Raw genomic sequence first — 16,112 nt, forward strand, 5'->3', positions numbered from 1 at the left:
GAAAATAATTATAAGAATCGTTACAATTTAAACAGAGATATATACTAAGAGCCATCATCTTGGTCATCATCTCACCAATCACTCCATTAACCGTTATCTCTTCAATCATGGCTATCATTCAATAAGGAATAAACACAACATAATCATCATCTAACCCTACCAAAACTTTTCTACACTCTTTGACTAAACACCGCCAAAAAAAAAAAAAAGAAAGAGACATGATTCTTATACACAGTTTCCCAGTTTCCCCATAAAAATTCTCCCATGTCTATTTATATTTCAAAGTTTATCTACTTTGTTTTGGGTTTCATATTAAAGCATCCCTAGCTAGTAGCTAATAAAATCAACACAGGTAGAAACTCTCCTTTTTCCATCATCTAAACAACTTTCTAGAGAACAATTTTTTAAGTGATCGATAGTATCAACTACTCTTCCAAACACTACTGATAATTAAAATATTTCAATTACCAAACTATTTCGCATACTCACATAATCAACAGTCACATTTGATTTGACTATAAAAGCTAGAATTTCCTTGCATTAAGAATAAGAGCGACAATTGTATGGGACGATGAGCCTTTTATGCGGCAACAGGTTCAGTAGCTTTGCTCAGCCATGCCATCTCAGCGACGTTCAAATATGGAGCCAGAATTTCCTTGCATTTAGAATGATAGTCATTCAACCATTCAACCTCTTCAGGTACCAGAAGGCTCAGATCAATCAGTTTCCTCTGATATGGTGCCTATACAACAGATCAATCAAAGGATTATCAACCACAATTAAAAAGCCAACTAAATTTAATTTTACGTTATTTTTATGTTTTAGCAAGCTGTCACTGTCGAGGGTTTTGTGTCTTGATCATTCTCTTTAAAGCTAATAACCGCAAACTAAATAAAGATTGTGTAGTTGAAGCCATACAAAATGCAAAACTATTTTACAGGGTGAAGAAATGCAATTACAAAACCAAGTCATTTTCTAGTCCCAGAAAATTCCACTAAACAGAAACTTTCAGAAATATCGTGTATTTTTATGTAAGGGCAATAATAGAACTTACCCATGTTATATGATCGAACGACAAGTAACCCTTTTCCCCGAAATTGAATTTAGTATCAGCCTCCTTGATAATAAGCACATTCTCCAATCTCACACCAAAGTTTCCATCCTCATAATATCCAGGTTCTGGACATAATAATATCAGAATATTAGTCTCAAAAAGTTGCAACACACACACATGAACATTATATGCATAACAAGGCGAAGAGCAAACTGTCTTTTAAAAACAAACAAGCATATGCAAAACAGTTGTTTAGTTGCTGAGCACCATTGGTCCATTGGGAATCATGAAATGAAAGATAGTGAAAACACAAGTTGGGTAGCTACCCAAGCTGAGCTGTAAAATATGGCAGCTATAATAAATAAATAAATAAACAACTTTTAAACATTATAGTTGAGCTCAAAATAAAGTGGTAACAACACCCACTTACCATCTGTAACAGTCATTGAAACTTGTAATGGCACATTTGTAGCTGCTGGCCTAAAACTGATTTGATGAGGCCCTGCCATGTGTGTGGAGACAGATGTAGTCCATTGATATAAGAACTGACAATTTACCTTTATAACACAGCAAAACTTACCTTCATGCACATTCAAGTAAGATCCAATGCCATGACCAGTACCATGTCTGTAGTCAAGACCATATCTCCACAAAGCAGTCCTAGCAAGAATGTCAAGTGTATTCCCTATAAAGTAGTAGTTCAGTAAATTCAATGGGTAAATTTATTCTCCACATGCCAGTAAAGTTTCATTTAACGAAGATTTGGCTAATTAAATTACCATCTCTTACTTCACTAAAAACCTAAAATCTCATACCATTGGTCCCATTTGGAAACCGAGCATTCCCCAACGCAATATGGCCTTTGAGAACCTACATAAAGTCAAAAGATTTTTTTTAACACTGAGGCAATAGCCGGATAAAGCAGAAGAAGCATTTTAGTTTCTAATAATGATGAGTAATGAAATTATATATGCTCACAAAAAATACTGTAAATATGTCATGTAACTGTCCTTTCAACACATTATGATAAGAGTTCCAAAGAAAATTCCAAGTAGCAGCAATTTGACCACTGAAGTTCAATTTCCACTCAATAATGTGCCTCAAAATTAATTAGTGATTATGAGAGACATCCTATGGATGGCCAACAGTATTTTTCACCCTTGGCTAGGCATTTAAAAAAAATACAATTTATTGCATTGTACAGTTTCCGAACTTTACTATGCAATAGCACCTACAGAATTAATTGATGGCTGCATCCCAAAATAAGTAAATCAAAGAGAATGAAGTTTTGTTTGATACTGCACTAATAATATCAAGCTCCTTTAAATACTATATGGTAATATAGAATAATTTTAACTTGACTTCAGTTATACACAGTTAAATGAAGCAAGGTTTTTGAATCATATTAATACAAAGTTCAACATACCGCAGTATAGCATGCTTTCTCGTGTTGTGTGGGTTTACCAAAGTGAACAGTCCGGGTTATATCAGTTGTTCCATCGAGATACTTCAGTGACATAACACCATCAATTTAAGAGAGACGTGTAAGTTAGACAGAGGTAAGCCAGAATAGAGACCAACCATCATCAACATAGCTGTCTAATAACAACAAACTTAAATCAGAAAAGATGGACGAGAAACCTGTGCTCCTGAATCAAATAGGTATATACAATCTGGATCAAGTTCTGCACATGTCTCCACAGCAGGAGAATAATGGATAATTGCCGCATTTGAACCAACGGAAGAAATAGTAGGAAAACTCAAGCCTCTAAAATGCTGAATTGAAAGAAGACAATTTTTCCAAGAATGTCAACTAAATGATATTTTTCATCATCCAAAAATGACAACATATTCAACTTAAAGAAAGAAAAAATAACCACATAAGAAAAGGTTGATTTTACTACTTAGAAAGGCTTGAGACATGCTGTTTGTTCCACTATATTGCACGAAAAAAAGATAGTGAATTGGCTCTACACACCTGACCATTAAACTATAGAGGGCATCGCTATATGACAAGAAGAGATTTTCCTCATAAATTTGTCACTTGACAAAGGGCTATTACCTCTTTTGATGCACGGAATTCCTCCAGCTTATCACTTACAGACACTTCTGTTAGCTTTAAAACATTCCTGACATTGTTACCAATCAAAAGCATTAGTAGTTTATTTTACAGGGAAGAGAGAAAATGTCCAATGCTCATTGAAATTAATGTCATGGATCAGAATCAGACAATCAATACTTTCTAAAATCACTGATATTTGTTGAAGATCTGTAAAATGTACAAGTAAGCTTTCATTTCTTTGAATGATAACGCAGAATACGCTTGATCATTTCAAGTGACAATATGCATTACTGCCTGATTGGCACTACATTGAAAAAAAAAATTCCTTAAATGGTCCTGATAAAGGTGCTACTTTTACCTAAACATGGGATGACCCCATCATAATGCTGAATCTAAATCTAGATGCCAAAGTAACCATTACTATTTAAAAATAAAAATAGAAAAAAAAAAAAAACACACACACACACACACACACACACACACAAAAAAAAAGTCAACTTACGGTTGTTTCTTCTGGCAGGTTGTCTCAGCCTCAATGAAGTAACCAGATGCCCCATAAATCTCCTGCATCTGTAAAACAACATAGGTTAGGCCAATTTAACCATCTAAATACCCATTTTAAGTAAATAGAAGTATAAGGAAAAAGAGAAGTCATAAGATAAAGCAGAGATTAAAAAAAAATGTATTTCAGATAGGTAGGTTATACTGTTATATATTCCTGTCATTTAAGAAGAAAAAGCAACCACCTGTTTATCCAGCCAGACAAGATATTGCACTACAGCTGCTCCATCTCGAATATGTGCTTTCTTCAATCCTTCCATCTCAACAGGATTCTGGGAATAATAGTCAGAATGCTCAGCAAATAAACAGCAAATTAAACATATAGTATGATCATTAAACCATACCATTCAAAAAGCTTATAACTATGGAACTTTAGTGTAACTATCCAAAATTCCAAACTCCCACAATTTTATTCTTCACGTCCTTGGGTTCAGTTACTTCATGTTCTAGATACCATCCAAGCATATAAATAGATTATGAGATTTCATTTTGTAGATACCTTTAAAGCTTAAAAATAGATTATCCTAATAGTGAAACTTATAATCACGTCAGATCGGAACCAAGATGCTGGTAGAAAGGAGGGGATATACGCACATATATTCATGGACAGTATGCAGAAAGAAATATCAAGATATAATACCCTGGCCAAGGACCTTGCAGTCCAGTTATATTGGCCTGAGATTCCATATGAGAGATCTCAGGTTCAATTTCATTTCCCCCCAATTGTACCCAAAAATAAATAAAAATAAGTAAAAGATGCAATGATCCAAACCAGCAGGTGATAACAAGTAGATATTTGACTATTAGAAACTGGAAAGTCAGTAAACCCTTCAACATGCCAATGCATTTATCAAAAACATATTGCTTTGGATTTTAGATCATAGTGGATTCAGTTTAAAGGCTTAAGTTCCATTTACTAATCATTAACAGCATTGAATGCAATTCACATTCCACAATATCTGAATCTACATAAAACAAGTTTGTATGTAACTACCTTTAGGGCTTTGGCTAGAGCTATAGGTGATTGCTGGCGGCGAACTTTCTCAGCATTTAGTTTGGAGTACAAAGCAAAGCAGCATTGGCCAGGGTCAACCCATATGAGATCATTTCCCTTATCAGCAGATCCATTGGCCTTAGTCTCTTCGCCTAATGAAGAGCTCGTTTGACTTCCCTTACTCGAGGAGGAATGAACGAGCTGGTCAGAAGCTAGTAGGGTTACATCTTTGCTAACTTCACCGTAATCCCGCACTTCAATCCCATTTTCCTCCATAAAAGAGGTCACCTGCACAGTATTTATTCATACTTTTAGAAGGGGGGGAATAAAAACCCAGGTATGTGAAAATGCAACACAAAGTCTAAAAGTCAATGTCAAAAAAAGAAGTGATATGTGTAAAGCATGTGATTATGCAACAGAAAGGTAACCTCAGAAGATAACTTTCTGTTGTCAACGTACAGGAAGGCTGAGACTAGTGTTACTACAGCAAATGCATGAACAACAGGACAATATGACACATCAGTTCCACGGATATTATATAACCAGGCAACCTGCATGAAAGTCATGAAGAATTAGTAAAGAATAGAAATCCCAACATTTGCAAGAGAAGTGGATTTAGGTTTATGGGTTAGAGATTTACTTCATCAAGCCCTGTTATTATGATAGCCCGAGCTTTCTCTTGCACAAGCTTTTCTCTCAAATCCTTCAACTTATCTGCAACACAGCGGCCGGAAAATTCCAATGGATGCACCATTACAGGATTTACTTCAGCAGGTGGCCGACTTTTCCAAACTTCATCCACCAAGTTTGTTGTCGTTTGGACTAATTTCTGTTGTTTCTTTGCAAAGACACGTTCCCATTTGTGTGCTGTTTCTACTGATACACACCATGTATCAACTCCTATAGCTGCTTCCTTGGGTAAATTCTGATTAGCACCACAATAAATGTCAATTAAAATGGACAATGCATAATGAACCACCAAATCCATACACCTTGAAATGTCACAGGCAGAAGACATATACATTCAATCTTGAAAAGGAATTGTGTAAGAATATTTGGTAAGAACAAGTCAAAATACATAAATAAATAAATAAAAAGACAAAAAGGTATGAAACAGCCAAATAGTTAGGTAGAAAGACAGAAGCCTGCAAATTGATTTATCCATCATCAATCCTGTTTAGTTAGGTGTGATGCTAAATTTGGATACAAAAGGAAAATAAAGAGAGGCAAAAAGGAGAGAAATTTAGAAGACATAAGGAAAAAATCCCCATTTCTTGCTCACAGCAGGTTTTTTAAGGAAAATGACTGAGGAAAGCTCTCTTTTAAATTCCTAAACAAATGATGTTGCAAAATCTCATCGTTCTGAAATGGAATTAGAAAATCTACCAATAGGTTTGTGTTCTGATCATCCTTAGGAGAAATCATTGAGAGACATTGAACAGAACCATGCCTCTCAGATAGTTTTAAGAGAAAAGGAAATACTAACCAAAGAGTAAATACCAGAAAAGGTTCCTCAACTATTTTGAAATGCCAAAATTGGTCCTCGACTACTAATTCTACCAAATTAGGTCCTTGATTATGCAATTCTACCTAATTTGGTCCTCCGATCAGATTTCCGGCGAAAGGCTGTTGAGCTTGAGTGTAATCTTGGAAAATCATGTTGCTTCCGCTATCTCATTCCTTGTTCACTGCTATAATGGCGAAAACCTAAGATTTCCGGACCAAAAACCTGAACATGAATAGTCTAGCACTTCCTCTTGATACTCCGCTGCCTAAGCTATACCCAGCTCAAATATATTCTTCGGTCTCAGTTTTTGCATATGATCTGTGCTCCTCCCCTGTTAAATCAGCCATCGGCTCCACAGAGAACGAGAGTGCCAAGGAAGACTTCCTCGCTGGATTAACTCATCACTTTAGTCGGACCTTCATCAAAGAAGCTGACAAGTCCATGCATACTCTAAATCATTTGGAGGTGCTCCGTCCATTATTATTGCTTTTATTTATATTTTTACCTTCTATTTATTGAAAATGAAAATCTCTGCTGTGTTCTGAGTGTTTTTCCCCTGTTCGAAATGCAGAAGGGTTTGGTGCTGTCACAATCGTCCCAATCCACACTGGCACAGGTAGGTAGCTGGACTGGTCAGAGCATCAGGTCAAAAAATGGTAACCCAAAGTCCCAAAGGGAACTTCTCAGGTTTCCTCTCCTCCTACTACCCCTCTGAGTGATGGAAACAATGCTTGTGATCTGATATACCAAGGTGTTGGTCAAATTGATAGGCTGATAATGAACCCTAGTGGTGGATCATGAGGAAGCGCTATCTTGGTATTTCAAAATAGTCGATGGACCATTTTAGGTATTAACTCCTAATCAAATTAAATTAAAGTTATTTCAAGCATAAAACTTTTTCACTTAGATCAAAGACTTTTAGTGATTTAATACTTAAATACACCAATGAGTGATACAGTGCAAAGCTTGAGGAGAAAGGTAAGGTTAGTAGTTACCAAATTAAATTAATTTTAATTCCAGCACAATACTTTGAAGAACAATCTACAGTTGACCAAAACTTTAGTGTACTTAAATATGCAACTGAGTTCTAGAGTGTATCTCAGATCTTTGAATATAATTTTAACTTTTTTACTTTATTTACCTACAAACCCCACCCATGGCCCCTCCCTAGAATCCTAGATGCATACTTAATAGATGGTAGTTTACTAGTTTTCATAGTATGACCAAAAATAATCAGACAAACACTAAGCAGGGAATTACAAGTGAAAGCTCAAAAAAATAAATACAAATCTATAACTGTATATTTGTATTTATTCAATTTTTTTCCATTTTTAGTACTACAATAGCCAAAAGCATACTAGATATAGCTAATCTACTAATGTAGACAGACGTACAAGATATCTATTCAAATTCAAAAAGTGCAAGATAACAAACTCATATCTTAACCAGACTTAAGATAAAGCAAATTATTTAGTTTATAGTTTTATACAAAGAAATGTAAGCAATTGAGCTATGTGAAAAGCAGCAAAACGAAACTCACATCTGCCATCCAGATATCAACAGCAGGGTCTTCTCCCATTCGCATGAGCTTCCACTGATTACTGAGCTGTTGTGCTGCCTGCAAGAAATACCGTCCATCCGTCCATAGAAGTGCTTCATTCATTGTTATAAGTGCCAAACCTGTAGGAACTCAAACAATTATGGCAGTAGACTAATTATGGCAAAAGTCTTCTTTCAAGGAGAATAACACAATGTGAAATGGCAATATCAAGGAACCAAAGGCAAGGAATTCCTGACAACAACACAACTATACAAACTTGCTTAAATTAAGGAGGTACTCAATCTATTCTAGTTTGATACAAGTATACAACGTTTTAAAGCAACTAAAGGGCATATTATCCATAAACAAAATCTCCAAAATTAATACACCAGTCAATACACAAAATTAAGATAACGAGGTTGGATGGGAATCATTATTTCCTTTCTCATATTTGATCCCATTTCATTGAAAAGGTGATTCCTGAGGAATTATTATACTAGTCCTATACCAGATTGATCCCATTCTCACCTCCATACCAACAATGTACCAACTGATCAAATTAACCATCATTTAGTATACAAAATCGGGTTGGACAGGAATTGCAATTCTGGTCTCTAATTCATTTTGTGTTTAGTATGTTCATAACCTTGGAATCATAATTTCATGAATTACATCCCCCGGACGACTTTTTACACGAAATTAACAGTGCATAAATTGCATGAAACGGGTCCTAATAAATTGTCTTAGGATCTAAGCTTTGATTCAAATCATACAAATCCTATCCACCATTGATTTCCAAGGTAATTCCACTCCAATACGTTGCAACTCCAATATACTAACCAGACTCTAAAAACTTTACTACAGTTGTATGCAAATGGCTGATTCTTTAGTTCAACCTGCCTTAAAACAAGCCAAAACAAATCCCACAATCCAGGTAGCCAAAATCAGTATTAAGCATTCGATCAAGGAAAAAAAAGCCTAACCAGCACTTCCGGTGAATCCAGAAACGAATTCGCGTCTTTTGTCCCGCGCTGACACATACTCGCTCTGAGTTCGAAACATGTAACAGACAGAAATTAATTGCAGAACACATCCGTTAACAGATACGTATACGAAAACAAAAATTTATTAAAAACAGAAGGGAATTGCGTATATGCTTCCCGATAGAGTGCGTGTTTGAATAGAAATGGGCGAAGTTGAGTGTAACCTGATGATAGTCTTGGGAAGGAACAACCAAGGCGTGGAGCGGAGGGGAATGAGAAGCCATGAGTGACCTAAGAGCTGCGAGTGTTTCCTCCGCCATGGATTCCTGTTTCTCTGCGTGTCTGCTCTGACGGATTATCCTAGTCCTGAGACGATGGAAAAGATAGAGAGCGGTAGTTTACTTATACTAGCTGGAGTCTTCTACTCTAAATTGATATTTCCTTCCAGAGTCCCAGAGATATTATTCTTCCACGCTTCCAAGTATCGATTCCAAAAGTAGGCAATTTATAATTTTATATCAGCATTGTGGATCCAGGATCAAAACGACATTGTTTGATATTTAAGTTTTAACAGATTTTGTAACTTTTCGTTTCTTATGTTTCAACACAAATTTTAATTTATTTTAGACACAGAATCATTATGCGTAATGTACAAAATTGTATAACATGATGTAAAGAGTCAGAAACGCATAACGCGAGATACATACTCATGTTTTCTATTTTACTTATTCTCATATCTAATTTATGTAAATAATTAATGTCATATAGGCACATAATTACATAATAATATAAGACATAAATTCGTAAAATAAGACATACAATGTGTTTTGTGTTATACAACTAGTAATCAATTTCATATACATAATCTTTATGCTTAATATATAGAATTGCGTAACATGATGTACAGAAACGCATAACACGAGATACATACACATATTTTCTATTGTACTTATTCTCATATTTGATTTATGCAAATAATTTATGTCCTATAAGCACATAATTCCATAATACAAGACATAAATTTGTAAAATATGACACATAATATGTTTTGTGTTATACAACTACTAATAAATTTTAGGTACAAAATCTTTACGCTTAAGGTACAGAATTTCGTAATATAATGTACATAAACACATAATATGATGCACAGAAACATGCTTTACAGTATTTTTTTAAATAAAAAATAAAAACTATGTAACGCGAACTAAAAAACAAACGGTCTCCGTTAAAATTAAAGTTCAAAACAACGTCGTATAGGATCAGGGTCCACAGTATAACGATTGCCAAAAGTATGACTCCGGATTAAATTATTGGGTGTATTTTTATTTTTTATTATAAGAAAAATAAATTGCACATCTTTGTGATAGTGCCGATTTGTCAAATTCTATAATGGACCAGGGTTTATCATGTATTGTGGCTTCAATTAACATATTATATATCTGCAGTTAATAATTTTTGTATATGTAAACAAATTGAAAGCACATAACATGATAACTACATAAGTACATAATATGTTAACTACATGCACTAAACATGTTAACCAACATCCTATGTGTCTACAATTAACATATTTTGTACCAATTACTATGTTATGTGTCTTCAATGTATATGTAATTACTATGATATGCGCCTTCAATGTGTATGTAATTATTATGTTATTAGTATCAATTCAATAAAAAAAAAATTGAAAAAAAAAAAAAAAAAAAAACACACGCGCACACACACAAAATCAAATATTACATTCATTCATACTAATTCCAAAAATATGAACTTGAAAATGAACAGGTGTCAAAATGAATGTGAAAATTGTTGATAAAATTGAACACATTGCGGCATCAGTATTCAGACTACTTGTAGAGTTATTGTTGTTACTATCAACTAAACAAATTATGGAAATAGAACATGAGGTACTAGTAATGAACCTTCTACAAATATAATAAATATTAATATTTTATTCAATACTTACACACGAAACATGTAGGGGGGAAATTATCATTGCAAAATATCAATAGGCACTTGCAAGATCAAGAGTTCATAGTACAACTAAGATCTCAGTCATATACATAACAAGGTAAATCCGCAACTTCTTACATCATAATCTCATTGCATGACGTTGTCATCTATGCTTACACTAGTAACCCAATTGCACATGACACACTACCAACGAAAAAGAAAATGACAAATAGTGAAGATGAAGACAATGACAATGCTACCCAAAAGAGAATTAAGAAGACTTAGAGAAATTCAAATCAAAAGTAATATTTATTTAGACTATTATTTTTAGACTTAGTATTGAGACTATCGTTTTTACAAAGTTGCAAACATTTATTTTAGTGATAATTATAATGAATCTCTCATATATTATCTTGCATTTATATACTTTGAATTACCTATCTAAATAAACAAATTCGACATTCAATTACTTATATATAAACTTCTCATATATACTCTTTCATTGATATACTTTAAAATAATTATTTAAATATAAACATTGGGCATTAGTTATTCGCGCAATAATGTGCGCGTAAAATTAGTGTGTGTGTGTGCGCGCGTATATATATATATATATATATATATATATATATATATATATATATATATATATATATATATATATATATATATATATAGTTGCATTCAAATACAAACCCCCTTTACATACAAATCCCCTTAAAATACAAACTTGAGCTCGTGCACACATTAACATACTTACATGCACACAGGACGCACTGCCAACAATTTATGGGATTAGCTCGTGCACACATTAACATACTTACACGCACACAGCGTGTAGGAGGAAAAATCACAACCATTCATCAAAGCTCGTGCACACATTAACATACTTACATGCACACAGCGCGTAGGAGGAAAAAATCACAATCATCCATCAAAGCTCGTGCACACATTAACATATTTTCACACAGGGCACACTGTCAACAATACCTGGGATTAGCTCGTGCACACATTAACATACTTACATGAACAAGTTTGTATTTTAAAAGAGTTAATACCCAAAATCGTCCTCGACTATAGTGGTTTTTCTCAATTTCGTCCTAAACGACTTTGGTGACCTAATATCGTCCCAGGCTTGTGTTTCACTCAATTTAGTCCCCCATTTGTTATTCCGTCAAATTGGTGTTAAATTAAGGGACAATTCAGTAATGTCAATATTGATGTATCTTTACTTTCAACTTGTGAAGTGCGAAATTCCTCTTTCTTATACGAATTATACCCAGAATTACTCCCGGACTTGCAAATCAAATTTTATATTCGCAGTTTTAGGAGTAATTCGTAAAAAAAAAAAAAAAAAAAGGATTTCGCAGTTCACATGTCTATGAGTAAAGAGATGCCAATATTAAAATTATTGAATTGTCTATTTATTTAACACCAAATGGACAGAATAACAAATGAGGGACTAAATTGAGCAAAAATACAAAAATCTGGGACTAAATTGAGCGAAACACAAAAGTCTGGGACGATATTAGGTCACCAAAGTCGTTTAGGACGAAATTGAGAAAAACCACTATAGTCGAGGACGATTTTGGGTATTAACTCTATTTTAAAATAATCATATATATATATATATATATATATATATATATATATATATATATATATATATATATATATATATATATATATATACTCATTAAAGAAAATATGAAAAGTAAAAAGAGATAGTTTCACCAAAATTTCAAATTCAATTCTAATACAACTCTTCTAATATAGAATTCATGGATAGGGATCTAGGCATGGACTTGGACACCTCAAGTTATGGCTTTGTAGGCCAAACATGAGGCCTGTCGATGTGTGAGTCGTGGTTTCATTGACCCAATGAGTATCGCATACTCTGATCGAATGTTTTTATCCTATTGTTTGCAAGTGTTGATATACAGATTCTTGTCGTTAATTGTAATGTAAAATTCTGTAATTATATTATTACTATAACCATCTATTTAAAATTTTGTAAAGAAACATGCTACAAGAACTAAAGTTTTTCACAATAATTCCTTCACCACCTGATTTAATTTGAAGATTTCAATTCTTTTGTGATTTCATGCAAAATATAAGTTTAGCATATCAAGCATTAATAATCCATTATTACTATAACACAATAAAACATAATTTGAAATTTTCAAAACAAAAAATAATTATAGCTTCAAGCAAATCCCACTTTTAGTCATCAACTACTGTGACATTCTCATTCATTTAATTTTGTCACATTACATTATTGACTTTTATTTACTTGTTACAATTAGTCATTTATTTAAATTTTTGTCATTTCACCATTTAATAAAGAATGCTTAAATCTAATTTTATCATCTTAGTTTGGCATACAAGGTCCATTCTAAAGGCAATAACCAAATAGCAAAGTCATTATTGTGTGATATAGATCTAGTGTGCACAAATATTAAATTGAATTTATGCAAAAGTTGGCATTGAAAAATATCACATAGCCTTCCATTCATACTCTTTTTAGTTTATATATAAACTCGCATGCTAAAATCTAATAGGTCTTTTATTTAGCTTGTAATTAGGGATGACAACGGGACGGGGATTAGACTAGATATTCATATATTTAAAATTTGTATAGTTATGCTTACTAATTAAACAAAATGACAATGATGAATCATTTGGAGTTGACAAATTCATAATTTGTAAAATACATTGTTAAATGACAACTAAATTTCTCCATCGGTTTTTTTTTTTTTTTTTTTTTTTTTTGAGTGATAGTGTGTGGTGGGTTGGAGTGGGTTTTAAAAACAAGGAAACTCATTGTGGGTCGGGTTGGATTCAGGTTATATGTACAAAACCCGCCTAGAACTCCACCCGATCCACCATGTATGTGTGCGTGCGAATATATATAATAGTAAAATAAATACTAGTATATATGGAGTAGTTATTTATAAAAGTTTTTATAACTTCGTGTAACTTTTTACTATTTTTATATCTAAGCTACCAAATTTATTTTTAAAAATTAACTATTTAGTTGTTATATTTAAATATTTTTATTATTTTATGTTTTAGTAAAATTTTATTATTTTATTATGTGTAAGTAATTTAAATATTATTTTTTGAAAAAAAAAAAAAAAATAAGATGATAAGTGGTGGGTACCCGTAGTGTACACCCGCACTCGGTAGGGTGGGAATAGATTTTGAAAAAACTCACCCAATACGAGTTGGGGGTGGTGGGGATGGGAGTGAGTGGAGAAAATATAAGATGCATTGGGTGATGGATGTAGCATCTTTGACCCATCCCGACGGGCAAATTATACTGTGGACTGCGGTCCACAATACATTGTGGTCCAGGCATCAAAACGGTATCGTTTCTTTTAATGAAAAGAAACAGCACATGTTCAGTGCCGTCCGCAAAAAGTAACTTTGATTGTATAACATATTCAGTTTCATTTTGTATACACTGCAATTTTATTTCAACACAACTACAGTTTCATTTCGATATAACTACAGTTTCATTCGATATTATACACTCAAATATGTGAAAATGTTATTCAGTTTCGTTTTATATTCACTATAGTTTCATTACAACACAACTACATTATCATTTCGATATAATGTACAATATACACTCAAATATGTGAAATGTTATTCAGTTTCATTTTATATATACTGCAGTTTCATTTCAACACAAATATAGTATCATTTTGATATAACTTCAGTTTTGCTAGACAATATACACTCAAATATGTGAAATTGATATCAGTTTTTTTTTTTTTTTTTGAAAACTGATATCAGTACAGTTTCATTTCAATTCAACTGCAGTTTCATTTGATAATATAAAAATAATACGTGAGGCAGTGTCAGTTTAGATACACTGTAGTTTCATTTGGTAATTAACACACCAAAAATACGCGTTACGTTAAACTATAACGACTGTTATTTCTTTACTTAAAGAAATGGTGCCCTTTTTGAACCATGGTCCACGATATAATTGCTGGACCCATTGCCATCCATAGCTTTAATTGCAATCGTTATGTTGTGCAACCGTGGTGCACACGGTTGCAAAACGACGTCGTTTCATTTTTTTTAAAAAAATCCTGTTCGGATCGTCGTTAACGGCGTTAGGCGATTTCCTTTCGTATTCAAACAGTAGGATATATCCATAATTTCATAACTATATATCCACAATTTCATAACTATATATCTAGAATTACATAACTATATATCCAGAATTACATAACTATATGTCCAGAATTACATAACTATATATTCATAATTTAACAACAGTACATTCAGAAATAATAACTACAAATTCATAATTTCATATCCATATATTCATAATTTCACAACTAGACATTTATAATTACATAACTCCATATTCATAATTCTTAATGTGCTTGTTCACAGAGAACCATATCCATAATTGCATAACTACACATCCATAACTTCATAACTATATATTCAGACTTGCATAACTATATTCATAATTACACGTCGATTGGAGCTTTTGTAAAAAAAAAAAAATAATAATAATAATAATAAATAAAAATAAAATAAAATAAAATTATTTAATTGGTGGAGTTAAACGGTACCACTAATGACACCGTTACTCTATCATAATAAACGGTATCGTTTTGCAATCGTTTGCACCATGCATGGTGCACACGGTTACACAACATAATTTGCGCTTTAATTGACCGAGACGGCCAGGCCAGAAAATCAAATCAACCCAAATTACTAAACTAACACTTGAGGAAACAAAAATACATCAATAAATAAATAAATAACTCCGTTAGGTGCAGACGTCAATGGTATCGTGACTTCATGCAAAAAATAATCTAATTTTATGTAGTGTTAATGACCAACAACTATTATAAAACAATAAAACACATTTGAAAATTCCCTTTAAAAATCGATTTCAGTCTACCAGTTGCTACTATTAATTAGTATTTTTTAAAAAATAATAACAATAATAATTGTTGGTATCAGATGCGTTTCTGTTATGAGCCCTCACATGGCCATCAGATTCTTTTCAAAATATTAATGGCCTATGCCACATTCAGTTAATCCATACTCTTAATGTCTTTTCTACCCACAACAACCATCTCCTTTTAATCATTGCCGGCTAATCTTTCTTTGTTCTTTTCCCTTTCTTCACTGTATTTTGCAACATATTGTTTAACAATTGTACTTATAGTATATTGTTGTATTTTATTTTTAAATACTCATGATTCTTTACAAGATAATATCTGTTTTATACTTTTTCAAACATTTTCAGCACAAAGAATCTAAGTCCCAACCACCAAAGTTCGAACTTATGACAACCCATTTGAAATGGTAACCGAAATACCATCACATATTCACAGTACATGGTACGTAATTAATTGGAATGATATTGTTATCTTTTTAGTATTTAGCGAATTTATATATTATTATGGAGTAAATATCACTT

The 16,112-nt window shown here is 32.9% G+C and overlaps 1 protein-coding gene across 2 annotated transcripts; it reads right to left on the reverse strand.

Moving 5' to 3' along the window:
- Positions 1-243: 243 nt before the first annotated feature.
- On the reverse strand, positions 244-9,170 carry LOC109151201 (probable Xaa-Pro aminopeptidase P). 2 transcript variants are annotated; one of them, XM_019299118.1, is made up of 16 exons: positions 8,926-9,168; positions 8,702-8,765; positions 7,719-7,858; positions 5,312-5,596; positions 5,100-5,222; positions 4,672-4,959; positions 3,863-3,949; positions 3,619-3,686; positions 3,117-3,183; positions 2,696-2,830; positions 2,481-2,561; positions 1,870-1,924; positions 1,635-1,739; positions 1,485-1,556; positions 1,055-1,179; positions 244-742 (listed from the first exon to the last, which is right to left on the reverse strand). In XM_019299118.1, the coding sequence occupies exons 1-16, from the start codon at positions 9,019-9,021 to the stop codon at positions 581-583; spliced, it is 1,953 nt and encodes a 650-aa protein (XP_019154663.1). In that variant the 5' UTR covers positions 9,022-9,168; the 3' UTR covers positions 244-580. The 2 variants fall into 2 exon arrangements, 1 of the variants encoding a protein (XP_019154663.1); XR_002049264.1 differs by lacking the exon at positions 244-742 and adding an exon at positions 1,322-1,390 and having other exon boundaries at positions 1,087-1,179; positions 8,926-9,170.
- Positions 9,171-16,112: the final 6,942 nt, after the last annotated feature.

This window comes from Ipomoea nil, unplaced genomic scaffold (assembly GCF_001879475.1).
Source record: "Ipomoea nil cultivar Tokyo-kokei standard unplaced genomic scaffold, Asagao_1.1 scaffold2283, whole genome shotgun sequence".
NCBI lineage: Eukaryota > Viridiplantae > Streptophyta > Magnoliopsida > Solanales > Convolvulaceae > Ipomoea > Ipomoea nil.